This window comes from Erpetoichthys calabaricus, chromosome 1 (genome assembly GCF_900747795.2).
Source record: "Erpetoichthys calabaricus chromosome 1, fErpCal1.3, whole genome shotgun sequence".
NCBI classification, from domain to species: Eukaryota; Metazoa; Chordata; class Cladistia; order Polypteriformes; family Polypteridae; genus Erpetoichthys; species Erpetoichthys calabaricus.
The window spans coordinates 185,549,991-185,577,122 of NC_041394.2; the positions used below are offsets into that span (position 1 = coordinate 185,549,991).

The following is a 27,132-nucleotide window of genomic DNA, read 5'->3' on the forward strand; positions in this document are numbered from 1 at the left end:
ATGTGCCCTATGATGGACTGGCACCCCATGGTGCTGAAATAGGCCGTGTGCCCTTTACATGCAAATAACAGGTACAGTATATAAAATGGCTTGCCCCATGTTTTAAATTTGGTCGTGGATAAAGCTTCATGTTCCAGAAAACAGTGTGATGCTAAAGCTGGACGTTAGAAAAACACATTCTCATAAGAAAAAATAGTAAGGGAGCTTTGGTACCATCTTTATATATTCTGAACAAATTACACGTTGAAGTTACAGTTATGATTCTCTTGCGCATTTTGATCCATCGGTGTGTGCCACCTGTCATCTTACCACAACGTATCGGCCACAATGAAAATTACAGAGCCAACTACTGCCTAACAACAGTGGGTCTGTTTTCAGGAAATTATTATGATTTGTCATTTATCTAAAATCGTATCTCTGGAACAAATATGTACATTTAACTTTGCAAGGTCTTCAAACAAAGTGAATTTAATTGGTGACATGCTATTTCAGATTCGGTTACACTGCATCTTCTAAAAAAACCCCGAGGTGTAGCAAACCAAAAGCTTGTGTGATTTGTTAAACTTTTAAGAACGCCAACGCGTCGACAGAAAAAAAATGAATGAAAGTCGTTTAGCCAATCGAGAACAAGTATATGTATCACACCAGCCAATACAATGGTACAATGATATCAGCAAGCAACCAATAGAGGTGCTGGATACTGTATAGTTTTCTTTTTTTTTTCCGGGTTCAGAAGGGCTTCCAGAATTAGGATAGCTAGGTAAATAAAAGTTTTTTGTTTTTTTTTTATCAACAATACATTTTAATCTAAACGGACTCGTGCTTTGTACAGTAAATTATTTTGTTCGTACTTACAGTATTTTATGTCAACAAAATGTTTTGTACATCGAAATATGCTTTTAATGATATGATTTTGTATAGAATGTAAATAAGATCTTAAATACAGTATACTCAATTTTAAGCTGATATATTTGGATGCATTTACGTTTCGTGTGTGGTTTTAGTATTTATTGAGCTATGCTCGTTTTTGGCACTTTGGTTCAGCCTTTCTTTACTTTCACTTAATTTAAACCTTTTAAAGTTTTTACGGTCAAATATATTGAATATATGCTGTAAACAGGTAGATATCTGTATTATTGTAATGCTCTATTTTATCATTTTAACGGGTAGTGTAAAAATTGATTTTTGAATTCTTAATGGTTTCTTATGTCAAATTATATATGGCTACTTTAGAACTTTTAACTAAGTATGACATATTGATGTTATTTTCTCGTTTTATTTTTCTAGCGACGCCTCGTGTATATTGCATTTCAAATATATTTTAGTTTTTAATGATTATGCCCATTCAACGATTTTCTAATCACTTAAATCCATTTTGGCAGTGTCGTTCGTAAGGTAGGAGCCAACCCAGTTCAGTGCAGTATTTTTTGTTGTTAAGTTGTGCACGAAACCAATTTGGAGAGTTTTTCAGTAAACATATTTCATTGTCTTTTAAAGCTGTTTTTTCAGTGTTTGGTAAATGCAGTGGCCGCCTTTAGTTTATTCAGTTTTCCATAATACTGTGGCTTTTTTTTTGTACCTTTTATATTTACTGTTGAAATTACCTTTGTGCTTTTGTATAATATAGCACTTTAATGTTTTTAGATGCTTTGTGATAACCTTTAAAATGGCCCATTGTAATTATGAAGCTACAACATAAAAAGATTTTAATATTCCATGTGAACAAGTGTTTGTGTGAGATTGGCATTGCTATCATTTCAATAATATTAGTTTTTACTCACTGCTGCAAGACTTTTTTGTTGACAGAACTACATTTTAAAAGTATGACGATCTGGCAATATTTCAACGTTATTCCCCTAAAGTAGTTATTTGATGGCTGTTTTTCTTGTGGATTATGGAGATCCAAAACAGTTGCAGCACACATGTTGCAAACATAAGCAGCCCATTACAAACTTAATAATTTCCACTATATAGCCAAAACTTTGGACATCTGGGGCCTCATGTATAAATGGTGCGTACGCACAGAAATGTTGCGTACGAACGTTTCCACGCTCAAATCGCGATGCATAAAACCTAAACTTGGCGTAAAGCCACGCACATTTCCACGGTACCTCATACCCTGGTGTATGCAATTTCTCCACTCGGTTTTGCAGACTGGCGGCACCCTGCGTCAAAGCAGTGCTACTGTTCCTGTGTGGTCACCCTTTCTTTCTTAGATCCACATTCCTGACGCAGCTTTATAAATACACTGAAACTAACTGCATATTGTTTATTAGTGTAACGCATCTGATTGTAATTAACCTGCAGTAATATAATGGTCCAGGTAATAGCCATGGTATTCCAAACACCATAACTGCTTTAGCGTTGTTACTCTCACTGCATTATCTTCTGCTTCTTTCAGCTGCTCCCGTTAAGGGTTGCCACAGCAGATCATCTTTTTCCATATTACTCTCACTACACCACTCGGAGTATTTATATCACTGTATCTGAGTGGGGAATCACAGCAGCAGCTGATTGGAAAGAGAATTATCGGTATACAGCATGAAGCAGACGCTGCCTCAGCCACGGCAAAATGCTTCAGAGACCTTCCTGTACGGACTTCGCGGTTTAGAAAACGTTTCATCCCAAGAACTATAAACGCACTCAATCAGTCCATCAAGTGCTCCTTGTAGAACTGTCTGTACTTATAAGTACTATTACCTCACTGTAAACTTGCACTACAGTTATAATATTACACAACCTGCGCCACTTTATAAAGCGCATATTTACATGATGACGATATAATTTTTAAGATGAAATGCAGCAAAATATGTTGATTATATTATACAGATAAAACTTTAACTTCATTTAAGGACAGGAATTGGAGGTTAGTACGTTTGAAAGAGACAGTACTTCTGTAATAAATTATTTCATCGAAGGTCGCGCATGGCGCAGCAAGCCTCTTGTGTGAGACATGAACAAGCACTGCGCCACCGTGTTCCCATGTTTAATAACATGCTTTAACTCCTATCATCATGAAAAAGATATCACGTATACATCTCAGTATTTTAATTATTCAGAGAGTTCTAATATCACGAATGTAATGGATTATGTGTCCTGTCGGAGAAAAAGAAAGTCCATTTAAGAAGCAGGTAGTGATTCACACACATAGAGCACATAGAAGATCGAATACAGAACAAAGCATTTAATGTGCTACTTTAATTACAATGGGATTTGAGAAACTAGTAAATTAAACGATTTTAAAATGAAGTTTATGATGTTCTACTTTAATGGCAAAATAAACAATGTGATAAAGTGGATATTTCAAGATTAAAGTTGACATTTTGTGCTGTTTTCCCACTGTGTGCCTATTGTTTTTGTCTGTACCCTAATAAGCTTTCATATGACACTCAGACGGTGGGCTACGACTCGCCTTTTCACAGCGAATTTGATATGTGATTTCTTTTTTATTTCGGGCACTGTGCGACTTTGTGAACTTGAGCTTTCGAGTTTCTCCGACACTCTGTCACTTGATCAACTTAATTTTGTTGATTATACCACTGCTTAAACCAACAAGTAGTACATTTTTCCTTTGCCTCCACTTAGTATTCGCTGAAATTCTTATATTTTCCCCCGTGCTATTCCCATTGTCTTTTCACAGAAGGCTATTTATATTGATTTGCATATTCAAAGAGGCGTAATTCTGGGAGGAGTTGGGGCAGGACAGAAGGCGCGTGCACGTTCGTTACTTTTCACGCTGATTGGGATTTATGTAGCGGAAGAACGTGGAAGTTTGCGTACGTACAGATTCCTGCATCTGGATTTTTCTGTGCGTACGCACATTCCCACTTTTGTGCTTACGCCATGTTATAGTGTGAGTTCTACGCACGGCGTTATACATGAGGCCCCTGATCATCACACCTGTATGAGCTTGTTGGACAGTCCATTCTAAAACCATGGCACCATTTTGCAACTATAACTGCCTCCACTCTTCTGGAAAGTCTTTCCACAAGATTTTGGAGTATGTCTGTTGGAGTTTGTGCCTATTCAGCCAAGAGAGCATTTGTGAAATTAGGCACTAGAAGACCTAACTTGCAGTTGTTGTTCCAGTACATTCCAAACGTCTTAAGGTTGAAGTCAGAGCTCTTGAGCTTCTCCACACCATACTCCTCAAACCATGTCTTTATGTAAATGGCTCTATACATGTGGCAGAGTCACGCTGGGACAGAAAAGGGTCTTCCTCAAACTCTTGCCACAAAGTTGGAAGAACACAGTTGTCTAAAATGTCTTTGTGTGCTTTAGAAATAGCAGTACCCTTCACTAGGACCAAGGGGCCTAGCCCTACCCTGAAAAAACAGACCCTCATTCACCAAACTTTACAGTAGGCACTTTTTTAGTTGTCGTCATAGCATTCTCCTGACCTCCATCAAACTCAGATTTACCAATCAGACAACCAGGTAGTGATGCATGATTTGTCACTCCAGAGAACATGGTTTCTCTGCTCCTGGGTCCATTGGCAGACAATGCTTGGCATTTGGGCCATGGAAACCAATTTCATGAAGCTCCTGACACACATTTCTTTGTTGATGTTGCTTCCAGAGGCAGTTTGGAACTCTGTTGTGAGTGATGCAACATAGGATTGGCAATTTTTACTCTGTATGAACTTGGCAGTCCCGCTTTGTAAGTTTGTGTGGTCCACCACTTTGTGGATGATCTTTTGTCGCTTCTAGATGCTTCTTTTTCATAATAATTGCACTTACAGCTGACTGGAGCAGATCTAGTAGAACAGAAATGTCGTGTACTGACTTGTGGCAAAGGTGGCATGTTATGATGGTGTCATGTTTAAAATCAGTGAGCTCTTCAGTGCACCCCATTCTCCTGCCAATGTTTGTCAATGGAGATTGCATGGCTATGTGCTTGATTTTATGGATGCAGCTGAAACACCCAAACTCAATAGTTTACATGAGTATTCACATGCTTTTGGCCATATAGTGCATTTTAGTACCTGCGTTTTTCCCTTTGAGTTATAGTCTCATGCAGCCTATAGAGGTCTTACAGTTTGTTCCTTAGCTGATATTTAAATAGTAAAAAACATCAAGTATAGTTAAATTGTGGACCTCAGTTAATGTATCTGGTAATACATGTTTCACTTTCTTGTAAACTACATTTTAGTTATGTTATGGGCACAGATAAATAAATACATGTTCCTGCTCAATCGTGAACGTGTCCCACCAAGATATAGCAATTCTTCTTTAAGAATGGCCCTGTACTTCAGTAATAGTCTTGATGAACCAGAGATTGACAGGGGATTGGCTTTAAGCTTGAAAGGATAATTAGAAGGTATTGGGGGAATTCAGGCAGCGAATACAGAATATGGCTCAATATCCACTAAGTGAATTAGACTCACAGGGCATGAAATTGGCTAAAGAGTATTAATTGCTGCTCCCTACTTCGTTATCAGGGTTAGTGAATGGAGCATTCACATAGACAACTGCTAGATGTTATTGCAATATTGTAAATGTAGAATATTCCTTCAGCATTAGTTTTACACCTGAAACAACATTTTAGTGTCCTATATTCTATGCTGGGTTATCCTGTAAATAACCTGCAAATTTAATTTCAGCTGCTTTTGCGTGATTTACTGATAAGGAGAGATTCTGTATTTTTATTTGTATACCTAGCTCTCTGTCACAAAAATCTTTTCTTATGTAATACTGTATATTAAACAGTCATCTTTCATCTTTCAAGTGAGCTATTGCTTTTATTCTACAGTTTCTGCATTTCTAAGCAAGCCTGTTACATTCTCTGTATTATAACATTTACATTCACAACAGCAGATGGAATTTTGGATAAAATGTATAGCATTTTATAGTGATTGGATAAAATAACTGATAATGCAATTCCTGTGATGAGTGAGATAAATTACTCAGTACCAGTGTTATGAAAATAAAAATATTTTATCTGAAAAGAAAATGTCATTGTGAAATTATTAGATTCCATATCTCCAATGTCCTAGACAACACTACAAGGAAAAAAATTAACATAGTTTCTTTGCAATTTCCAGTCGTATAAAGTAGTCTGAATGTAATACTTGGATTTATTCTTAGTTTATCTTGATTTATTCTGTTGTTTGGGTGTAACGAAGAAATCTATGCATATATCAAAAATGTAGTTTGAGTAGGGAAGCTCAACTCCCATTTCATTTGTCCTTAATTTTTTTTTCTTTTAATTTTTACCAAGTCTCCTCTTGCTAGACCAAATTAATTTAAAACCATCAATAATTTAATTAGTTAAGTATATTTTGGAGATCTTTACCTCTTAATACAGTATATAAGGTGACTCAACCCTTGATTACATTTGATATTTTGCTGTCTTTAACTATTAATACAATAATCATGGCCACAACAGATCCAACTGCTGTTGTCAGATTGTCTTTTCTTTTCCCCAGTCAGGGAAAAAATCAGTACAGTTCAGTTGATGCCAGTTAAGACAAGTATAAGATTTTTTTTTCTTCTTATTTATAGGTGTAGGAGTCACTGTAGGATTGCTAATGTTTGTGATACCCTATCTGCTTGAATAAAAAAGCAATGTATTGTACTAGTACATGCATAGCAAAATACTTTCCGATAGACAGCTTTTTAATTCCAGTGAATGGTGTACTTCAAACATTAGCTCTGCAGCTTAGATTAGGGTATCAGATATTATGCTAACATTTGTATCTTGCATTTGCATTCATTTTAGTTTTCAAAATATTACAGTAATGAATTGAATTTGACGTATATATTTAATATGTAAGGCCATTTTAAAATCAAATACTCTAGCATATAACAAAGTAGGACTGCCTCTTGGCTCCATCTGACAAGAGCTTGGGAAAGCTGATTTATATTAAATTTAGAATTCAAAAATTGATGTAATCAAAGAGAAGGCAAAGAAGCTAGAAAACTAATCTGAAATCGTCTGTCATTTATAAGCATCTGCAAATGCTTTCTTTTCTTCTATCCTGACTGTATAAAGTTAAACTCCAAGTAGCTCAGTGATCAATGATCAAAAAAAAGGTGCCCAGTGGCCTTAGTTTTTTTTTTTAAAAAGCATAGCAGGATGGATATTTTGGATTCAAAGTATAACAGGATGGATTTTATATATATATGGTACCTCGTGGCAACATTCATATACATATCCTTAAGAATTTTGAATGCACATTTGTATATTCAAGCAATATGTTAAATCTGAAATATTCTAATGTCAGTTATTATTTGATGGCGCTATTACAAACATTTGACAGGGACTCAACCAGCGTAAAGGTCAGATTATGTACCAATATGTAATTTCCCATATTTACTAATGAGGGGGCCTAGATACTGTATTTCAAATAATTTCCAACATTAAAAAACATTAATTGGGATGAATTAAGACAATGGTTTCTCTGATTAGGTGTGAGATTATTTGTCTATATGGATAACTAAAGTCAAATAAAAAAGTAATTTGCAATATATCACAGAATCAAATTTTGATACTTTATATATTGCAAAACATTAAAAAAAAATCACAATATTGCATCATCCAGGTGTTATATCATTGAGTCTCTGACAGTTTTCCACCACTATGTAGTGTTGGTTCTAGACTCTCAGTGTGCTGTTGTGGTCACAGAATTTGACTGGACCTTACAACAAAGTTTTCTTAATTGTACTTATTCTCTATCTGCAGCATTATCACAGAGCCTGAAAATTAAATAAATCACAAATAATTGTTACGGTCCTGATGTCAATGCCATTGCTCATTTTCATGATATTCTTCCCTTATCATTTCTCTTTTACTGTCTCCCCTTCATTTGTCAATCAGCATAATTTTTTAAAGCCCCTAATCACCAGTCTAATATCACTGATTTAAAGTTCCATATCCTCAGTTACTATTCCAAATGTCATTAAGGAACATTTAGCTTGTAGGATAAGTTGTGATAGCCTTACTATATTACAGTACCAGAACATATTGGTGGTGGTGTTTTTTCTTCTTCCCAAAACTCTTCAATTTTTGCTGTTATTTATAAACATCCAATTTTAAAGACAATATTTTCACTCTTCCAAAATGATTATGTTTACTAGGTGCCTGTAATTAGAGCAAAAGTAGCTTTGGTCACTTCACACTTAAGTCATCTCGCCTTTTCAGTCTGAGCCAATTCAAGGAGATGCGTTTTATGAGTAGGAACTCTAGAAAAAGTAGCATTTTTGTTCTTTACACATAGCTATCAGGAGAGTTTTTCTTTTCACTTTTTTCAATGTTTGCATTACTTAATTTGTTTTATCTAGCCAATGATTTTCTGAGCCTACATTTCTCATTATAGGCATATATGGTTATTATATGTACAGAGTACACTGAAATTATTTTTGCAAGTGCTATTCAACATGCAACACATCACCAGTCTCTGGTGCTATGATTAGTTAATACTGTATAATGAGCCTTCCCACAAAACTCCTGTCTCCCTTACCTGAAAAATCTCAGAAATTATTTGCTATTAACAGACTATTAAACAGTCAGATGGAGCCAGAATCTCATGCTCATGCATACACACCATTTGCTCAGCTTTCTTCTCTGTGAGGGGTGGCTGAAAGCTGACGTACAAAGGGAAAACTGATGCAGATGTAAGGTAAGTGGGAAAACACCACAAAATTGATGAGGTTGGGAATTGACCCTCGCTTTAAGGTTTAATTGAAACATTGAAGTTTGGTGTAGTACATTGGCTTCCTAAGAAAAATATTGGAATCTTTCAGGGCCTAGATTTTTACTTCATGATGGAAAGTATGAGTTTTTTGATGTTCCTTTTGACTAGTGTGCTCTCTCCATAGTCATGCAAAGTTTCAACTTCTGATCTATGAGAAAGTACATTTTTCAGCAAATAATATTAAACTGAAGTAAATAAGTAGTGTAAGGATTAAAATTAAAACTTCTAAATACAGTATTACACATATTTGCTCCAAGATACTTGCATTCCCTCATTTACATGAAGGCAGAAATTATTTAATTAAATTAAGCAAAAATATTTGTATTTATTTAATGTATTCATTTAGCGGTTATGCCACATCACCTGCGTCATTTTATGCTGGAGTGATGTCAAGCTTTGCCTAAAATTAGAATCAAGCAAATAAATGATGGGCTGACTGATTTTAAATGCCAACAGTCGTACGTCACACAGGGTTTTTAAAAAAAAAAAAAAAAAAACAAGGAAGAAGAGGTACATTGTGCTGTATTTCCTATTCTGTCATATGTGATTTCACTTTGTGACTACTTCTGCAGCATTAACAGAAACTAGCATGGAAGACCCTTCTACGTTGCTTCTTTCTTTTCTCCAAAAATGTACAGCGATGTATACTTCAAAGAACATGACTGCTAGTTTATAAAAATTAAGACCACTTCGATTTTTAAAACAAAATTTGTTTTTATATCAAATCCTTTAGTAATGAAAACTTCATGTAATAACCAGATAATTCAAACCAATGATTTTCTTGAGAGATTGTATGGTTATACTGATTTTTAACTATAAATGATGGTTAAACAATAATCTTTGAACCAGTTTTGCAAAAAGTCACTCCGGTTTAGTCCAGAGAGCTCAGTATTTTACATTCTTTCTGTGGGTAGAGGCAGCAAAATACATCTCAATTAAAAATGTGAGTAATGTTTGAGATATTCAGCTTGCAAGTGTGATTAGCACAATTGCATCAAAGAATTTTTTTGTTGTGCATAATTTGTAAATGAATCCTTCCCCTGTTTGACGATTGCAGAAGAATGCGCCTGATAACATAGTACCAAGCACTACTGTCTCAAGGAGTCCTAATGTCAAATTCAAAGACCTGGCCATTTCCTTTGCGGAGTCTGCATGCTCCCTGTATCTAACTGGGCTTTTCTCTGTGTACTCTGTCTTTCCGTGCCATATCCCAAAGTTTTTAGGTTAGGTAATCTGACAAGTCTAAATAATGATTGATTGTTGGGTATTTGTGTGAAAGTATTCTGTGATTGATTTCTGCCCCAACCAGAGGTGGTTTCTGCTTTATGCGTAATGTTGCTGGAATACCTGTTGTCTTGCTATGACTCTGAACTTCATAAGCAGATTAGAAAATGGAAAGATATCATTTGCAGTTTTCTGTTAGATTAACATTTTGCTTGGTTTGGATAAGGTCTGCCATGTGCTTTTATCACTCATTTAATTAAAGAGATCCATTTGCAACTTTGAGCCTGTGTAATGCTAAAATAAAGAAAGAAACATTAAATATCTTAATTTGTTGATTGAGAATTATAGTATCAGTAACATTGTTTATTTTTTTTCTGTAGTCATTGACATTATTTTTTTTTTCTGTAGTCATTACATTTAGCAGCAATCAAGGGCTGTGGAAATGTTCTGTGATGTTTAACCATTTATACTTTCTTCTAACATAGAAGAAGTTTTGAATGGCAATATATGGCACATGTGTAAACAGACTGCAGCCTGATAATGTGGTTTCTTCTTGAGTATTACTATCAAATTGTAATGTCATATTTTAGCAGTAACAGATTTTTGTATGATTGCATCATCATTAGCTGGTAATCAATATTTACTGGTCTAAAGTTTTAGAACACCTCTTTTTTCAGTTTTTATGGAAATGCACACAGTTTAATGTCTTAGTGTTTCATGAAATCAAGGCATAGAACAAACAAACAATGGCAAATTAAAAAAAATAAGTCAAGGAATCATTAAATGTTGAAACTTTTTAAAAAAAATTTTGATTCATCAAAGTAGCCACTTTTTGCTGATATAACAGCCAAAAACACACATGGCATTTTTTTTTCTATAAGGGAAATCAAATATTGGTCAGAAAGCTCTTCCCAACACTGCTGCAGAAGTTCCCACAAGTATGTTGCACTTGTAAGTTGCTTTCCTTTCACCATTCTTTCCAGTTCATCCCAAACTAACTCAGTGGGATTTAAGTCTGAAGACTGTGCTGGACAGTCCATGTTCTGAAGTGTTATTTTCTTTTAACGTAGTTCAGGTTATTATCTTGCTGCAGGATGAACCGCTGACCTACTGGCCGTAGACCAGAAGATATTGCATGGTGCTGCAAAAGGATGTGGTAACCATTTTGATTCAGAATGCCAGTCACTCTGTGCAAGTCAACAACTCTGTCTCCAGCAAAAGAACCCCAGACCATCACACTTCCTCCTCCATGTTTGATAGTTGGTGTCACACACTGAGGAACCATCCTTTCACCAACACAATGGGGTACAAACACCCTGTGTAATCAACTGAAGATTTCAAATTTTGACTCATTGTTCCACAAGACTTTCTTCCAGTCTGCAGTAGTCCACAGGCTCTATTTTGTCCTTTAAGGAATGGCTTTCTTACTGCCACTCACCCTGTCAAATCCACAGCACAAAGTCTCCTCTTCAAAGCAGAAACCAAGCTTTTTTTGATTACTGTTAAGCTGTGCTTGAAGCTGTTTTGCTGTGAGGTACATATCATGAAAGCTGGTGACCCTTGAAAACTTGTTTTCAGATTGGGTTGTCACTTTTGATCTGCCAGATCTCTTCCTATCAGAGTTTCTTCTAGTTTCCAGTTGCCTTTGGATTGAGAAGGACTGACACTTTTTTTTTTTTTTTTTTTTAAATTTCTCTAAATAAAGGCCTACCTTTCTAAGGGTAATAATGCTCTGTCTCATTTAATTTGTTAATTGTTGTTTTCTTGCCATTATCACTGGAATATTGTCCAAGTAGTACCATGGTAGTAACATAGTCTGTTCCAACTCTGCTTTAAGACAGAGGGTTTTAAGTAATCAACAGAAGTCGGAACACCTGTGCAAATTGTTTGCTTCAACTTGCAAGGCTTAATTTACTTTAATTGCTACAGAACATGTGTAGATTGTAACCTATTAGTTGTTCCCTGAAGATGGCCTAAAGTTTAAATTTAAACCTCTGGCAGTTTACTGTTTACCTTTTCACAATTTTAGGTCATTCATTGCATTTCAACTGATTAAGTTTGAAGAAAACCTGAGGTATTCTAAAACTTTTGACCGGTAGTGTAAATGTTGGCCTTCTTCCATCCATAAATTATAAAAAATGTGTGTTGTAAGAACTTGGAAACCACTGTTCAGTGCACTGTTTCCAGTCAGAATCTGGAAAGTTTAGTATTACTACATTTCATTGCAACAATCTTGATTAGCCTGTTCTTTAGCTATATAAGCTTTACCTACTTTCACTTGTTAACAGTTTGTGTGAGTTGTTGGATGGGAAACAAAAATATCATTTTAGAAACAAACGCGCTGCATGACGCCAGTTTTGCACTTTATGTGGGAAAATAATGTGAAGGACACTTTATGAGATTTGCCTATCATACAAAGTATACATAACCACTATCAAATAACCAGCTTAGAATAAACCTAAAACAAGTTTTCATCTTTCATTTAATGGTTATGGAGAATAAACTTGTTAACAAAGCAACTCTTTTTTACCTTTTATGTTTATCTTTAGTTTTATGTGCCACATCTTCATACATATATTATAATTATCTGAATGCTCAACAAGCAAAATAGATAGCAATTATATATTTTTGTGGATTTATATGTAAAACCGCAGTGGCTCGTAATTATTTGCTGGCTTTTAGACAAGTAATATAGAAACTCGGCCACACCCAAGTATTGCATAAGGTGGTTAAATATTTTGCTTTGGTGCCTAGTGACACCTCTGTAATTTAAAATGGGTATTTAAAGCGTCTTCTCCTTCAAGAATTCTTATTCAAGTGGAGAATTCTTATTTGAAGTCTTCTGCAGACACGACTCCTTAGTACGCTGTAAGTTTCAATCTACACAAATTAATTTTTTGTAGCTTTTGTTACCTCTTGATATCAAGAATTTAGCTTGCTATTAGTAACTCATTAGTAATCTGTAATATGGTTTGAAAGGTGAAAGTGTTGATTTTCTTTCTTCAAGTCTTTGTCTTAGTTGTCACAAATTTTGTGTATATATATATATATATATATATATATATATATATAAAACTGAGTGTGTTTAGTGGTATTCTTGTCATAATTATCAGGTGGTAATTAAAACATTCTGTGGTTGTTATTTGTAAAATGAATACAGCTTATGATCTACTTAATGTGCTGGAATTTATAGTAGATGTATATTTTCCATCAGATTATTTTAGGAATATTATCAGATAATGGATAATTTTTTTAATAAACATTACTTATTTTAAATAATACCTTCAAAGGTTAGCTATTCAACATTGCATTTTGAGTTGGGTTTCACTAACTTTGAGGCAACCTTAAAAAATCAGTTAGCCTTAAAACACATTATGTATTCGATGGAGGATTTAGACGGGAACACATCATTTTGCTTAATGTATTGATGTAAATACAGTAGTTCAGCATGTAACCTAGATCAAGTCACTTAATCTGCTTGTGCTCCAATTCAAGTGAAGTTTAAGTCTGTCATATTTTTGAAAAAATTCAAAAATAACAAATAACAACAATAAAGTGCAATGTGAAAAAGAGCCTATATAAAAATGTGTGTCTTTCTAAGAGGCTATGAACCACTGGTAGTTAATATGATAACTGTTACTTCAACAAAGTATTTTGCAAGAATATATTGCATATAATCCAGTTTATTACTTTAGATTTCATCTAAAAATTATTTTATTTCTTTAAGTTTTAGAGTAAGTGGGAGGCATTGATATATTTGTATAGTATAGTGCAGTGTTTCCCAACCTCGGTCCTGTGGCCCCACTGTGGCTGCAGGTTTTTGTTCCAAACAGCTTCTGTTTTTAATTGGACTCCTGGGCTAATTAAGTGATGTGTTATTTCCCAAGTTCTGTGTTTTGGGAACAATGCAGAAATTAGAAAACTAAGTTTGGTAAAAATATATATATATATATATATATATATATATATATATATATATATATATATTAAAATGTACCAAGCAGTTATATGGGAATAATGTATTTTTTTCTTTTTAACAATATTTTCATCTAGATTTTCATTCTACATTTCTAGGTGTTCTAATTGTTTAATTAATCCATTATTTACTAATTAGTGGGTCTGATGCTAAAGTACTTGCAGCCTTTGATTATTCAGTGTTGTTTGCCAGTGTGTCTGCTCTGCTCATTTTTAATTGTCATTAATAAGATACAAAGAAGGGAAAAAACTGCACAAAGATAGGGCAACATATAATGAAATAAACAAAAGAGAGTTAAGTATTTTAATCTATAGCAAAAGCAGAAATATTTCTAAATGTCTTATCAATGTAAAAATCATGCTGTTGTGCTTTTCTGAATGTAGAATAAAAGAAAAAAAATAATACCAGCTAATCAAATGAGATCAATGTTATCAGGTGTTGTCACAGATTAGGAATCTGGGTGGAACAAAAACCTACAGCCACAGTGTGCCCCCAGGACTGATGTTGGGAAACACTGGTATAGTGAATGTCCTCTATATGTGCAATTTATGAATATTCCTTTTTTTCTATTAATTTATGAGACAGTAACATTAAGAATCATGCATTTTTTTTATCACTTGTTAATGTGAACTGCCTTTTTTCCTTTCTTTCCTGTCCCAGAAACACATTACTGAGAAAGCACATTACATTTTACACCAGTGTGTTTGAACACATTCAAAATGATGGATTCTGAAATTTCGATCATGTTTCAGTGTCCATCATCTCAAGGCCTGACAGAAGAGCAAGTCCATGTTGATCTTTCACCCAGGTAAAATCCCTTCTCAGCTTGTGTACTAATTAAAATACAGTACGTTGATATATGCTACGCTATATACTACAAAGTGAGCATGGTTGAGGAGAAAAAACTGCCATAACAGCAAGGGCAAAACATTTTTCATAGCTTAGAAAAAATGCTTTTCTTAGACATTTTCTTTAACTGTGGTTTGCAGCACACTGGATTGTGTTTGAATTGGAATCAATAGATTACAAAACAAGCCATCATTAACACTTGTTTCTGAATTATTTTTAATGTAATAACTATGCATCAGATTGTTTGAAATCAATCATTTTTGTAATTGTTAATCATTTTATTAAAATAGTAACTTTAGAAATATTATAGACTTCTTTTTACCTTTAAGTTACGATCACTTAATTTACACTATTGAACAAGCAATGATAAATTATTTGTTTTGCTATTATAAACTCTGAATTAAAATTTTTAAATACCATTGCTATTTATTAAAAGAGTTTCTTCTCAAATATTGATTAAAATATTTTAAAAGAGTTGAACTAAATTTTCATTATGTGCAATGGAGCACAAGTAGACAAGCCCACCATGAAGAAGAAACATACTCACATTTGGAAGCCCAACAAGTCACTTGAGCCAAGGAGTTCTCTTTTTGCCCAGCTGGTTAAAAAGATTGGTTTCTACACTTTGCAAGTGGTGCAGACCAGAGTTTGCATCCTGGGAGGGGGCACAAACGAAGCAAGGAAAATCTGGTTACATATCCATGATAATATATCTGTAATGTATGCAGGATTCGTTGTAAACCATTAAAATATCTCTGCTGAAAGAATAAAGGTGGACAGTTAAAAAGCAAGTGTTTACCTATAAATGCAATATATAATGGAATAAATTGTGAGTGGTCTTTTTTTTTTTTTTTTTTTTTTTTGGACTTTCTCTCCAGGTATAATCGCTGCCGACTGCCTCAGTATGAGCCACAGATTGAGGTGATTTGGCAGCAGAAGTGTTCGGAGAAGCCATGGTTGTTCAATGGCTCCAAGTTCAGGATCCACTCTGTTTCCCTTGAGCGAGGGATATTGTACATTCGCTTGGGTCTAACCTGCTATCGGGACTTTATTGCTACCAATTGGGCCTTAGAAGCACCATCTCTACAACAGCAAGGTTTAAAGGATCTTGGAAATTCACAGGCTTATTTGGCAGAGCCACTGGGTGTAGGCGCCATGCTCCATACTATAGATGACAAGTTTGTTTTTCTCAGACGCAGTCAACAAGTTGGTGAGGCACCAGGCCAGATTGACATTCCTGGTGGGCATCCAGAACCTAAGGTTAGCCTCTGATTTACTTTGCTTAACACATTAAAGCAATGTCAGAGTTTGGGTTGCTAATCTATATAACAGATAAATTGTGGAAAGCAATTCAAACATTGTTTGCTTGGCATTGTAAATATTGTTGATTGTTTTTAAATCGGTTAGTAATAGAATAATTTGGTTTAGTGGTAAGGTGCTTTGATATCAGAGTTTTGAGGAACTGCTGTCTTGTTATACTGAGTTAGCTTAAACAATGTATATTAAATTAAAATAGACTTTATTATAAGAAGTTTAATCTGTTTAAGCACTTTTCTAACTAAACCCTCTGTATTATTTCAAACAATTATACTCTGCCTGCCCGTGTAGTTAGAGGCTAAAAAGATGAAAAAATCTGGAAAGACCTTTGGGTATTCAAAAGATGGGTTATTATTAGAGGGCATACTGTATTTGACAAGCATTCAATGCCTAAGAAAATTAAATGTGCTGACGTTTCATAAGGAATAGTATCTAAGAGCATCAGCAAAAGGCCACCTGTAGTCCAAAGCAAATATTCTTCAATCATGATGTCCATACTGTACTTCATTTTTCAAGGCTAAGCTGTCAAGTAACTGTCATCTGTCAATTTCATCATTGCTGTACAGAACATGATTACATCCTATTTTTACACTTTGAAAAGTGCAAATAGCACAGATAACAAACTACTTAGCATTTCCAAATGTAATATGTCTATATAAATAATTTTTCACAGTGATTTTCTACTAAAGGACACATTTACTTGAGATGGCAATAATACAGTCCCACAGTAAAGAATGCTTTAGTGTATAATTGAAGGCTTACTGTATTTTCTGATTTTTAAAGTGGGATGCATTCATTGTTCTCCATTTCCTCTTAATATGTTCCGAGTTGCTTTTTAAATGCTATCAGCTTTCAACATCGGGAAGAGGTGGGAAAGATTTTTAATAATAGCTGTTGCTTTATAAGACATATGAACAACTGCAGATGTACCTCATCATCATATATATATATATATATATACAGCTTTTTAAAAATACTTACCATACCATACCATACCATATTTACTTAACTTTTCCATCCATTTTCAGAATCTCCTTTTATTCATCAAAGGGTTGCAGACCACTAGAATTTGCCAAAACAGTATTCCAGTCCATCTCAGAATACAGTTAAATGCTGATCTCCATTCGTATTCGTTCATATTGTGTCTGTTTTAAAGTTGTCAATTAATCTCACAGACATATTTTGTGGAAAACTAGATGCCTATAGAAATTCCCATAGTGACATGCGAAAAATGAGTAATCCGGGAATCCTATATTTCAGGAGATAAGTAATATAAATTGGCATGAAGAATTCTGAAACGGCTCAGTAAGTAATATATCCTATCAGTGAAGCAGATTATGTGCCATAGGGATTTTTCTAGACGATGGTTATTATGTAGCCTTTGCTCTAAGAAAAATGTATGGAAGCCATGAAGAAATCTTAATAGAACAGTTCACCCAAATTTCACAGTTTTCAACTTGTGAAATGTTTTTGGGGCAAGAGTATTTCATACTTTTTATATTCTGTTGTTTAGTTTTTTTTTTTGTTTTATACATTTATATCTGAAGCAGTTACATGTTTTATGACATGTACCTGGACATCAGAGTTCATTTTTTGCAGCAGCATGAACCCATACAATTGTTCCATATCTACGAACACCCTATTGTGAAGCTGCAATCATTTGAATGCTATTAGTATTGCTAATAGCTAATAATAACAGAATTCCAAATAGAACATAGTGCAGCAAGCACAGTGAACTACTTTTCTGCCCTATGGTTGCAGTTGGACATGCTTAAAATTTAGTGCTAATATATGTTAACAGGGCAATATCTAATTATGAGGGAGCAGACGATTTTTTGCCAGGAAGAGCCGTGTTTATCTGAACGAAAATAATAAGAACAAGCTTCTTATTTTGATACTGGCAAATACAATGTTGGTGTCAGCATAATGAATGTTTGCACAAAGCTATGATCTATAGCCGAGACATGCTCCCAAAATGCTGTCATTGCAATTATGTTCCTTATCGCAGATAACAGACCAAACTGATAAGATAGTATGTGTCACTATCAGAAACACACTTTATTTGGTATAGTTAACAAAGGAATATCATGTAGAAATACAATAGTGATATGGGAACAAAGTGTAGAAGTTATTTCTGAAAGAGTATGCACAAAGATAATACATTTGTTTAATCAATCCAAATATAAAAGCACTGATAATTTTTTTTTCTGCAAGCAAATATTATGCAACAACAAAATGAACAAAAGCACATTCCTTACAAATGATGCTATGAGCATGACACAGTTTTTTATTTAAATTTCTAAACCAATATCATTGTGTGTGTCTGTGTCTGTGGAGTGGCCATTTCAAAACACAACACAAGAAAACTTTACATTAACCTCCCCACACGACAGAAGCTACAAGGTTGAACAAGCAGTGAAAATTAGATCAATTCAAACATATTTAATTTCTATAAATATGCCAATATTGTTTATACTCCTAAACAACTTCATTTTGAAAGAGCTGTATGGAGAGGTTTCCATTTACATCTAAGCCTAAAGTATTCAGTTCGGTTGTAAATGTTTTGTACCTAATGAAGTGAGTTTAGAGGTTAGATATAAATTTTAGATTGGTTGATAAATTATGGCAGCAGCACAGTGGCGCAGTGGTAGTGCTGCTGCCTTGCAGTAAGGAGACCTGGGTTCACTTCCCGGGTCCTCCCTGCGTGGGTTTGCATGTTCTCCCTGTGTCTGCATGGGTTTCCTTCGGGTACTCCGGTTTCCTCCCACAGTCCAAAGACATGCAGGTTAGGTGCATTGGCGATCCTAAATTGTCCCTAGTGTGTACTTGGTGTGTATGTGTGTGCGTGCCCTGTGGAGGGTTGGCTCCCTGCCTGGGGATTTTGTTCCTGCCTTTTGCCCTGTGTTGGCTGGGATTGGTTGCAGTAGAACCCCATGACCCTGTGTTAGGATATAGCAGGTTGGACAATGACTGACTGACTGATAAATTATGTTCTTTAGCATCTTCAATTTGTTTTATCCAGGCAGTTGCACAAGGCATTCCAGAGGAAGCAATCCACTTGGAACATCTTTCTCAAGATCTTGTTGTGAAGGAGTTGTTTTTCTCTGTGATGGCAGAAATCAGAGATGAGGTATTCGCTTTGGTTACTTACATCCTCTTCCTACTTCATTCATGTAATTTTTTTGTTTTTTAAGCCTGAATAGTAATCTATTAAATATCTGTAAATAAGAGTTGGGCAGCTGAAAAGACTACTTGAAATGTTTGGACATTTTTATGATATATAAAAAGCAGACACATTCCTAGAGATTTTCTTATTAATAATTGTTAACCTTCATATAACTGTGTAAAAATATCAGTATCCATCTCTGAATACAACACTGTAATAATGTGACCATCACAACATCTTCCTTACCAGTGAAATCTAAACACATTTCTAGCATATGCAGTTCATCAACCTATAAGGCAATGTTCTTACACTGACTCTGTGTAGAAATGACAAATTGAAACAGACATTACATTTTAACTATATTTTGTAATGTTTTTATGTGGACCCTAATTTGATAATATAATTAATTCATTTAAAATGAACAGATCGTTTTTCATACTTTAATATATTCTTTTTTCCATAGGTAAACATTCCCCTGAATTTCCTGAAGAAGCCTATTCTAATGGGTATAGCACGCAATAATACCAGTGCTGGTCGTGCCAGTGCTGAATTTTATATCAGGTAATATTAAACCTCCTTTGTAAATCACATTTCACAACAGTTTTTGAAACTACCATCTGTTGGAAAATAGTGCAGAGACATATTGGAGTGGTGTCTCTTGAGGCTAGGGATATGCACTGGCAATCGGAAGGTTGCCGGTTCAAATCCCGTAAATGCCAAAAAGGGACTCTGTTCTGTTGGGCACTTCAGCAAGGCCCTTAACCTGCAATTACTGAGCGCTTTGAGTAGTGAGAAAAGCGCTATATAAATGCAAAGAATTATTATTATATTATGTTAATATTTCATCTTTTGTCATTTTATTCCTTATAAGTTGTTCAATGTATACTTTACTTTTATTTCAATGAAAGTGGAGTTTCAAAAAAGAACAATAAGTATTGCTCTGATACTAGCTATCTGTTCTTTTCCTGTACTGTGTCAGAATGTTTCTACAGACGTATGCAAACAAACTATCCACAACATAATGAGCCGTAAAATAGTTTAATATCCATTTATGCTGTCTAAAACTGCCAGATGTCAGAAAAAGGCTTGTGAAAAGTATTACTAGCAGTGTACCTTCATTTGCCTTCATGCATTAAAAAAAATACTTGACTGGTGGTGCCCTATAGTCTGAGGTTTGTGGCATAAATGGATTTAAGTCGTAGTTAAATTAGAGAAAATAGAGGCTATATGAAATTGTGTTTCAGTTTTGGCGCAAGGCTGATGAAACATGCACATTAACTGCTGGATTCTTAACTTTTTAACTTCAGGAAACTTTACTTGAGAAAGCATGATTACAAGAAAAACAATTTACTTGTGTCATTTATACTGTACATACAGTATGTAATTATATCTACTGCTTCTTGTTTCTTTGTGGCTGAATGAGTATATAAATCATTTGCAGTCATTTTTTTCTTTAAGGAAAATGTTAAATTTATAGATTTAGAGTAGGGCTGTTTAATTATGAATCTTTAATGAAGTAGCACCCATGAACTTACCTGTGTAATTATAAAGTGCTGGCTTTTTAAAGCATAGTGGGAATTGTGAAATAAAATTACAGCATCATTGCATTACAGTTTGGCATAACAGTTTTAGTAATTTCATTTAATACTTATTGTCCTAATAAATACTGTCCATTTACTGGAACAAATAACTTAGAATTATCTACATATACAGACAGCAGCATTTTTTATACTTGTGTTTTTAGTTTCTTATATACAAAGTGTAGGGAAAATATTGTAATCATCCAAAAATTCCATTTTGAGATTTTGATGAAGTTTTAGATCTCCCTGAGTACAGTAAATACCATTTTGGAATTATGTGTGTGTGTATGTAAACACGATAACTAGAGTACGCTTTCACTTAGGTCAACCCAATTTTGCATACAAGTATTAGGTACAAAACGTAGATTTCTCTCAACTTTTAGGCTATCCAGAAGCGGTACTTTAACCTTTTATTCAACTTTACTTTTATAATAATTTTTCAATAAATTATTGATTTGTTGTTGATCATTCTTTTAATATACATAATATAAAAATATAATCATTGTCTTGCGGTTTACTCCTCAAATATCCATCTCCATAATTGAGTATACAAAAAAGTCTAGGGGAGACCACTCCCAATTTTTAACATTTGTAGTACAGTTTATCTATAACCTCTAAAATTATAACAATCTAAGTGAATGAGAAGAGTGAACTATTTAGAGTACAGAAAAAATACTGCTCTTGTAGACATCTATGTGTTGTATATTCTATTAAAATTAAGATCAAAATAACCAGTATTTACATCAGGAAAGCAATTGAATCTTCTGAAGCCTGTTCAGGGTGTTTTAAGTGCTCAGTTACTGGAGATAACACACTCTTCTGGTACTGCACCTGTTTGGATTACAACTTGTGTTCGAATATGTAAAATGGGCTTGTAGTATTGACCAGAGCTGCAGTATTTTGTACACTTAAATAGAAACATGACAATCCTTTATTTCTGGTATTTTAAACATACAATGCTGCTTTGATTACTTTAAAGTTGAAACAGAAGATTAAATAATGAAAATGTGTCAGTTTTAGTTACAACTTTGCTTGGATGTAGAAAATACAGCATTTTCAGAAGTTATTTTTCAAGTACAGATTATAGTTAATACTTATTATGCATCGCATTTTTATAAACAGCACACCATTATAAAATGTTTTGCAAAGTATAGAAGTATAAAGTTCAAAGCCAAGTACAACACAAATATTCCAAAAGCATGATAACTTTCAGGGAAAAAATGATATCTCTCTTAAAGGGTTCATTCTGTATCTATGATTTGGATATAAACACAATCCATCATAATGTAAATTTCTCCCCTGGATTGCTAGATTTTGATCTTATTGTTTTCCCTATGAGTTTGTTTACTGGTTAGCAATTAGGTTTTGGTGCAAACAATGTTTTTGGATCTGACTTGTTTGGTTTTGACTATATGTTGTAGTAATTATGAGTCACAAAGATCAAAGGGTAGTCAATTAATTTTTTGTAAATAAAACAGTCGAAAGATCACATGCTCTTTACTAGCTAGATGAGGCAAGCAATGATGGCACTAGTCTTAAGGCATTGAACATAAATCTTCATAAATCAGAATCAGAGTTTTAAAGATGGCTCATTATTGGGGGTCTGTGTAATGAAATCAATTGAATGGTAACATGTTCATTATATTTGATCGATTTTGTATTTAAACTTTATCACTTATGTTTTTCTCTTTATACCATTACCATTGTGAAACAGCAGAAAACAGATTTTAAACTTAACTGCATGATTTTTATAAATACAGTATTTTAAACTGTAGAGTAAATGCAGTTCAATATATGATCTTGAAATGTATTTGTAATTAAAGTGATTAAGAAGCTGATTATCAAAATAGTATTTTTAGGGTATGATGCAATGTCTGAGACTTAATTTGTGTTTTGTAGACTTCTTACTTTCATTAGCCCCTGCTGAAATATTATGGTTTGCATTACACATATGTCTAGGTGTGCTCTCACAGCAGAAGAGGTGAATCGATTTTATTGGGAAGGAGGACCAGAGGCTCAAGAATCTACAAATATCATCTTTCTTAAAAGGGAGGCAAGTATTCCCCATCCTTGAAAGCAAACAGAAAAATATTTACTTGTTTATGATGTTCCCAATGAAGGATTTTTTTTTCTACATTTAAGTTTTTTTTTTTTATAACAATGCCTGCCATTTTGTGGAAGGTAAATACCATTAATTAGTAATTTTTGCTTTCACAATGCATATACATAAAATTTTAATGTAATTAAGATCAAGTGTGTGTGTGTATATGAAATTGTGTATTGATTACAACCATTTATCTATTCGAACATGCTTACCTATTTCACAGTTGTGGGAATAACCTTGCAACATAGCTTAGGAAACTGTCGGTCCTTTTTGATAAGACCAACATATGATTTTCAAGGTAATTTTCCAAATTTCTAATGCATCTTTGAGATTAATCTAACTTAATTAACAAAAGCAAAATTAGTTAAAATGAAGTGATGTAATCTTCTAAAATAAAAGACAAATACATGTTCACACCATAATAATTTAAATGTAATATTCATTTGAGAAAAGCATTAATCGTCTTGCTTGATCCCCCTTAAAGGGTTAATTGGACGGCTCTCTTCAAAGATTATCTTTCTACTATACCCAAGGTGACAAAATATGAATTTGTTTTTGTAAAAATCAGCATCTTGCTTTTTAATCTTTGCTAGATGTTGGGCCTGTAGGCAACTGCTGCAGAGTAAAGAAGTCTTATGAATGGCAATGGAGATGGGGGGGCACCATATGGATTTGTCATATTGCTGTGATAAACTATACACAACTATGGGACTCTCAGATTTTACAGTACATTTGTGAAATATTTCTATTTGAAGCATGAAAAGGTAGCTAAACCCTAAAATCTTCTATTAAATGAAAACATTAATATGAAAAATTAACATTAGTAACTATTAATAATTATAGCATTTTGTAAGTAGAACGGACAATAATATTACCCAGCCGTGCCTAGTTATCAGTGTGTTGTAACTTTTGTGCAGTCAGATTTTTGATAATTATTGTTTGGATGTTTCATGCATCATTTTAAAGGACAACATGGCTGCCTTGGTGACTGGCTTGAGTTTACTGCCTTCATCTAAGCTGATGATGCAGAAAAATGATCAGAGCTCTAAAACCAAATTTTGTTCTCTGTAAAACTTTGAAAATCTACTCGGCCCAAGATCAGCTTTTGTTTTCTTAGGCTTTTTTTAAATACAGCTGTGCACCAACTTATGGCTCCATTTGGGACCACTCATTTGGCCATGTGCCCATTACAAAGTATATCGGTCCATTGAAATTAAGGGTCTTTGGGACTGGTATGCATACTTTAACTGGCGGAGTAGAATTAACTGATAATTGAATCTCGCCATGTGCATGGCAGGTCCATGTAAGGCAGTGTTTCTTAACAAATGGGTCGCCTAAGACAGTGGGTCACAATCTGAGTTGACACTGGAGGTTCGCGGGTCACAGTAGTTTGCCTAAGCAGTCAAGAGCACTGTGCCATGTGCTTCCCTGTTTCTAAGTGAGATGGTTAGACTTATTACTGTGGCTAGTTTTGGCAATTTCTAAAACATTATTACCTTATTGTTTTCTTATGACCCCCAGCTCTAAGTATATAAATCACCTTAACTCAGTCAGCTGCATGACTATATTTGTGGCAGTTACTAACAGGACATATAATGAGGACAAAAGGTTGTCTTTAAAAATGTATCAAGGAACACAAAATTCCAAAAAGGGCGCTGTTGTGGTGCTGAGAATAAAGTGGATAAAATAATGCCTCCGTTTCTCTCTTAAGAAAATTTACATAGTAGAATAAAAATTGTTACTGATCTAGAAGTATACTAGATTGTGACCATATTACTGAATGAAATCAATAACCTAATACCATATTACATTAAAGTGTTTGAAAATTGTCAGTTATCTGCAAGATGTAACATTGTGGTTTGAAATTGTCTCATGTAAATCTGCATTTTTGAAACTTATATGAGCTACTCCTCTAAAAGTAGGTGTGTATATTTTGCTGCCTGAATCTGTCTTAATAAAAACATTGTGGTATAAGCATATTCTTTGCCATCACAGGATTTTTAGTTGCCATAACTGATTCATAACTGATTGTGAAGCAGGTGAGAAGATAATTGGTACTTCAAAATCTAAAAATTGTAGCTTGCTGTTTGTGCGTAAGGTCGGAGCAGCCATTCCATTTGAATAAGTTCTGTTACATTGCAGCCTTATTAGCTAATAAGGATAGAGGAGATTAAGCAAAGAATGTGTAGGGCATGTTGTTCTGAACTGTGATGGTGAAATAGGAGCTTTGTTCTTGGACAAAGCTTTTGGTTTGCTAGTCAGTCTACATTTCCTGAACTATGTTCATGAGCTATTGGTAGTGAACAAAACAATTGGCTATGGGAGTGGGGGTGACATGGGCTTGTAGTTAGGATGTCTCCTGAGGGTCTCCCATAGGAGTTACACTGGGGCAGACCCAGGACACTATGAAGGCATTATACTTTGGCTGGTGTAAGAGCCATTGGGAATTTGTTAGATTAAGTTAAAGCCGTGGAAGGTAAGATTGCCTGATCTGTTCAGCTCTGCATGTTGTCATCTCAATCTCTACCCTAAAAGCTTATAGAAAGTTAATGAGTCAGTAACTAATTGTGTTTTATTATGAGGAGACAAAATGGCATATAAAACCAGTAAAATGTTTATGTAATTGTATATCTAATAAGTTGTATGAACTTTAATTATACAGTAGTTATTTTTGGCCTTTCGCGGTGGCCATTTTTATGAATGTACTAAATCAGTCTATGTGCATTATCCTTATCAGGAAGTTCTACGACTGGAGAATACCCCGATGTGGTCTGAACTATGTCCATCCGCAAAGGGAGCTGTGAAACTTTACAATCTAGTTCAGCCATCACCAAGAGACTGAGCAGAAGAATTTGCAGAGACCTTTCAGAAGGACAATTTACTGAAAATCTTGAAATATCTGTGTTTGCGGTGGAGACATGATGTTTTTTAACATCAGTTTTCAAAAATGCATTATTCTGCAGTTCTCCAGAATTAAGCATACAACTGTAACTGTAATATACATCTCAATTATAGATTAATTTATTTTTTTTAAATTAACAATGCAATTCTCGTTTGCACAAGACTATTCTGAGTAAAAACCCTGGGAATTGGGGAATCTATGTTTTGTTTATGGTTTGTTAGAATTCTGTTATAAATCTGACTTAATGAAAAGTGAACACTGCAAATTAAGTTTAAGACCTCGCCATAACAAGAAGCAAATGATTCAAGTAAAAAGGTATTTAGAGATCCAAGTGACATTCCATGTTTAATATAATCAGTCAGTCACACATTGCCTCCTAATATGAATGTTTAAAAGTACATGTTTAATGTTATTTTATATATTTTAATATTTCTTAAACTTTCCTAATCTATGGAGTGGTGGATGGTAGAAATCCATCCAGTCTGTTAATTTTTATATTCTGCGCAACTCGGAATTCTCATGCCAAAGAGTTTAAAATAAAAGTAAAATCTGGGAACCTTGTTTAAAAGACTGTAATATGATAAGTGGGTTTAGAAAATGGGTGGATGGGTAACTTGAATTGGTAGATCACTGTATCTGTCCTTAATCTGAATGTGTTTATTCCAGTTCAAGATCACAGGAAGCCAGAGCCTACCTGTGGTTGAACAGTACTGTGTGCACTGACAAAAATATTTATTATGCTTGAGCTTTTACTAAATATCAATTCAGTCATTTTGTGTGTTTATATAAATAATTATGAACAAAATATTATCCACCAAGCTAACTAGGGCATCGACACCAAGAAGTAGACTTGCAAGATTTTGCCTTGAATTTATTATAAAAAGATTGTATTATAAATATACAGTATAAGAACTGTGTATTTCATCATTACAGCACAGTGCATTTTATTAATAATGACTGTGAGTGTTTTTGACTGTTTAATAATGTTCTGCATTCTCCATCTACTGTAACAGAATACTGTTTATTTTCAATCGTTTCATTTATTGTCATGTATATACTGTATATTCATTTTTTTATAATTATTTAATATTTTTATGGGCCTTTTCAATATTGTACATTTTCAGGAAATATCTTCCATGATGATATTTAAGCTATCCTGAAATAAATAAATATATCCAACATATAATAGACTTTCTATGCTCTTTGTAAAGTTACTAATATTATTCCAGTAACTACATGTATTCTAATCCCCACCCCCCATGCTACGTTTTAAGTCTAGAAAAAAAAGATCTTGCCTTGACCTTAATTTCACTTGCCTT

General features: G+C 34.1%; 2 protein-coding genes across 3 annotated transcripts in view; both read left to right on the plus strand.

The window, feature by feature from the left end:
* The window catches only part of LOC114658053 (bcl2-associated agonist of cell death-like), a 695,521-nt gene that overhangs the window by 334,587 nt on the left and 333,802 nt on the right, over positions 1–27,132 (plus strand). The window lies entirely within an intron of this gene.
* Positions 672–26,999, plus strand: nudt22 (nudix (nucleoside diphosphate linked moiety X)-type motif 22). Of its 2 annotated transcripts, none has more exons than XM_051923093.1 (7): positions 672–760; positions 14,556–14,703; positions 15,623–16,004; positions 19,084–19,191; positions 19,691–19,788; positions 22,767–22,864; positions 25,653–26,999. In XM_051923093.1, exons 2-7 carry the CDS (start codon positions 14,615–14,617, stop codon positions 25,751–25,753), a joined length of 876 nt encoding a protein of 291 aa, XP_051779053.1. In that variant the 5' UTR covers positions 672–760; positions 14,556–14,614; the 3' UTR covers positions 25,754–26,999. The 2 variants fall into 2 exon arrangements, with proteins under 2 accessions (XP_051779053.1, XP_051779051.1); XM_051923091.1 differs by lacking the exon at positions 672–760 and adding an exon at positions 12,505–12,787.

What these genes read in the sequence shown, in the direction of transcription:
- nudt22 (XM_051923093.1), top strand. Translation starts at nt 14,615, where the DNA reads ATGATGGATTCTGAAATTTCGATCATGTTTCAGTGTCCATCATCTCAA. An exon ending in CATGTTGATCTTTCACCCAG is followed by an intron (nt 14,704 to 15,622) that starts GTAAAATCCCTT and finishes CTTTCTCTCCAG; the next exon opens with GTATAATCGCTGCCGACTGC. An exon ending in AGTGCTGAATTTTATATCAG is followed by an intron (nt 19,789 to 22,766) that starts GTAATATTAAAC and finishes ACATATGTCTAG; the next exon opens with GTGTGCTCTCACAGCAGAAG.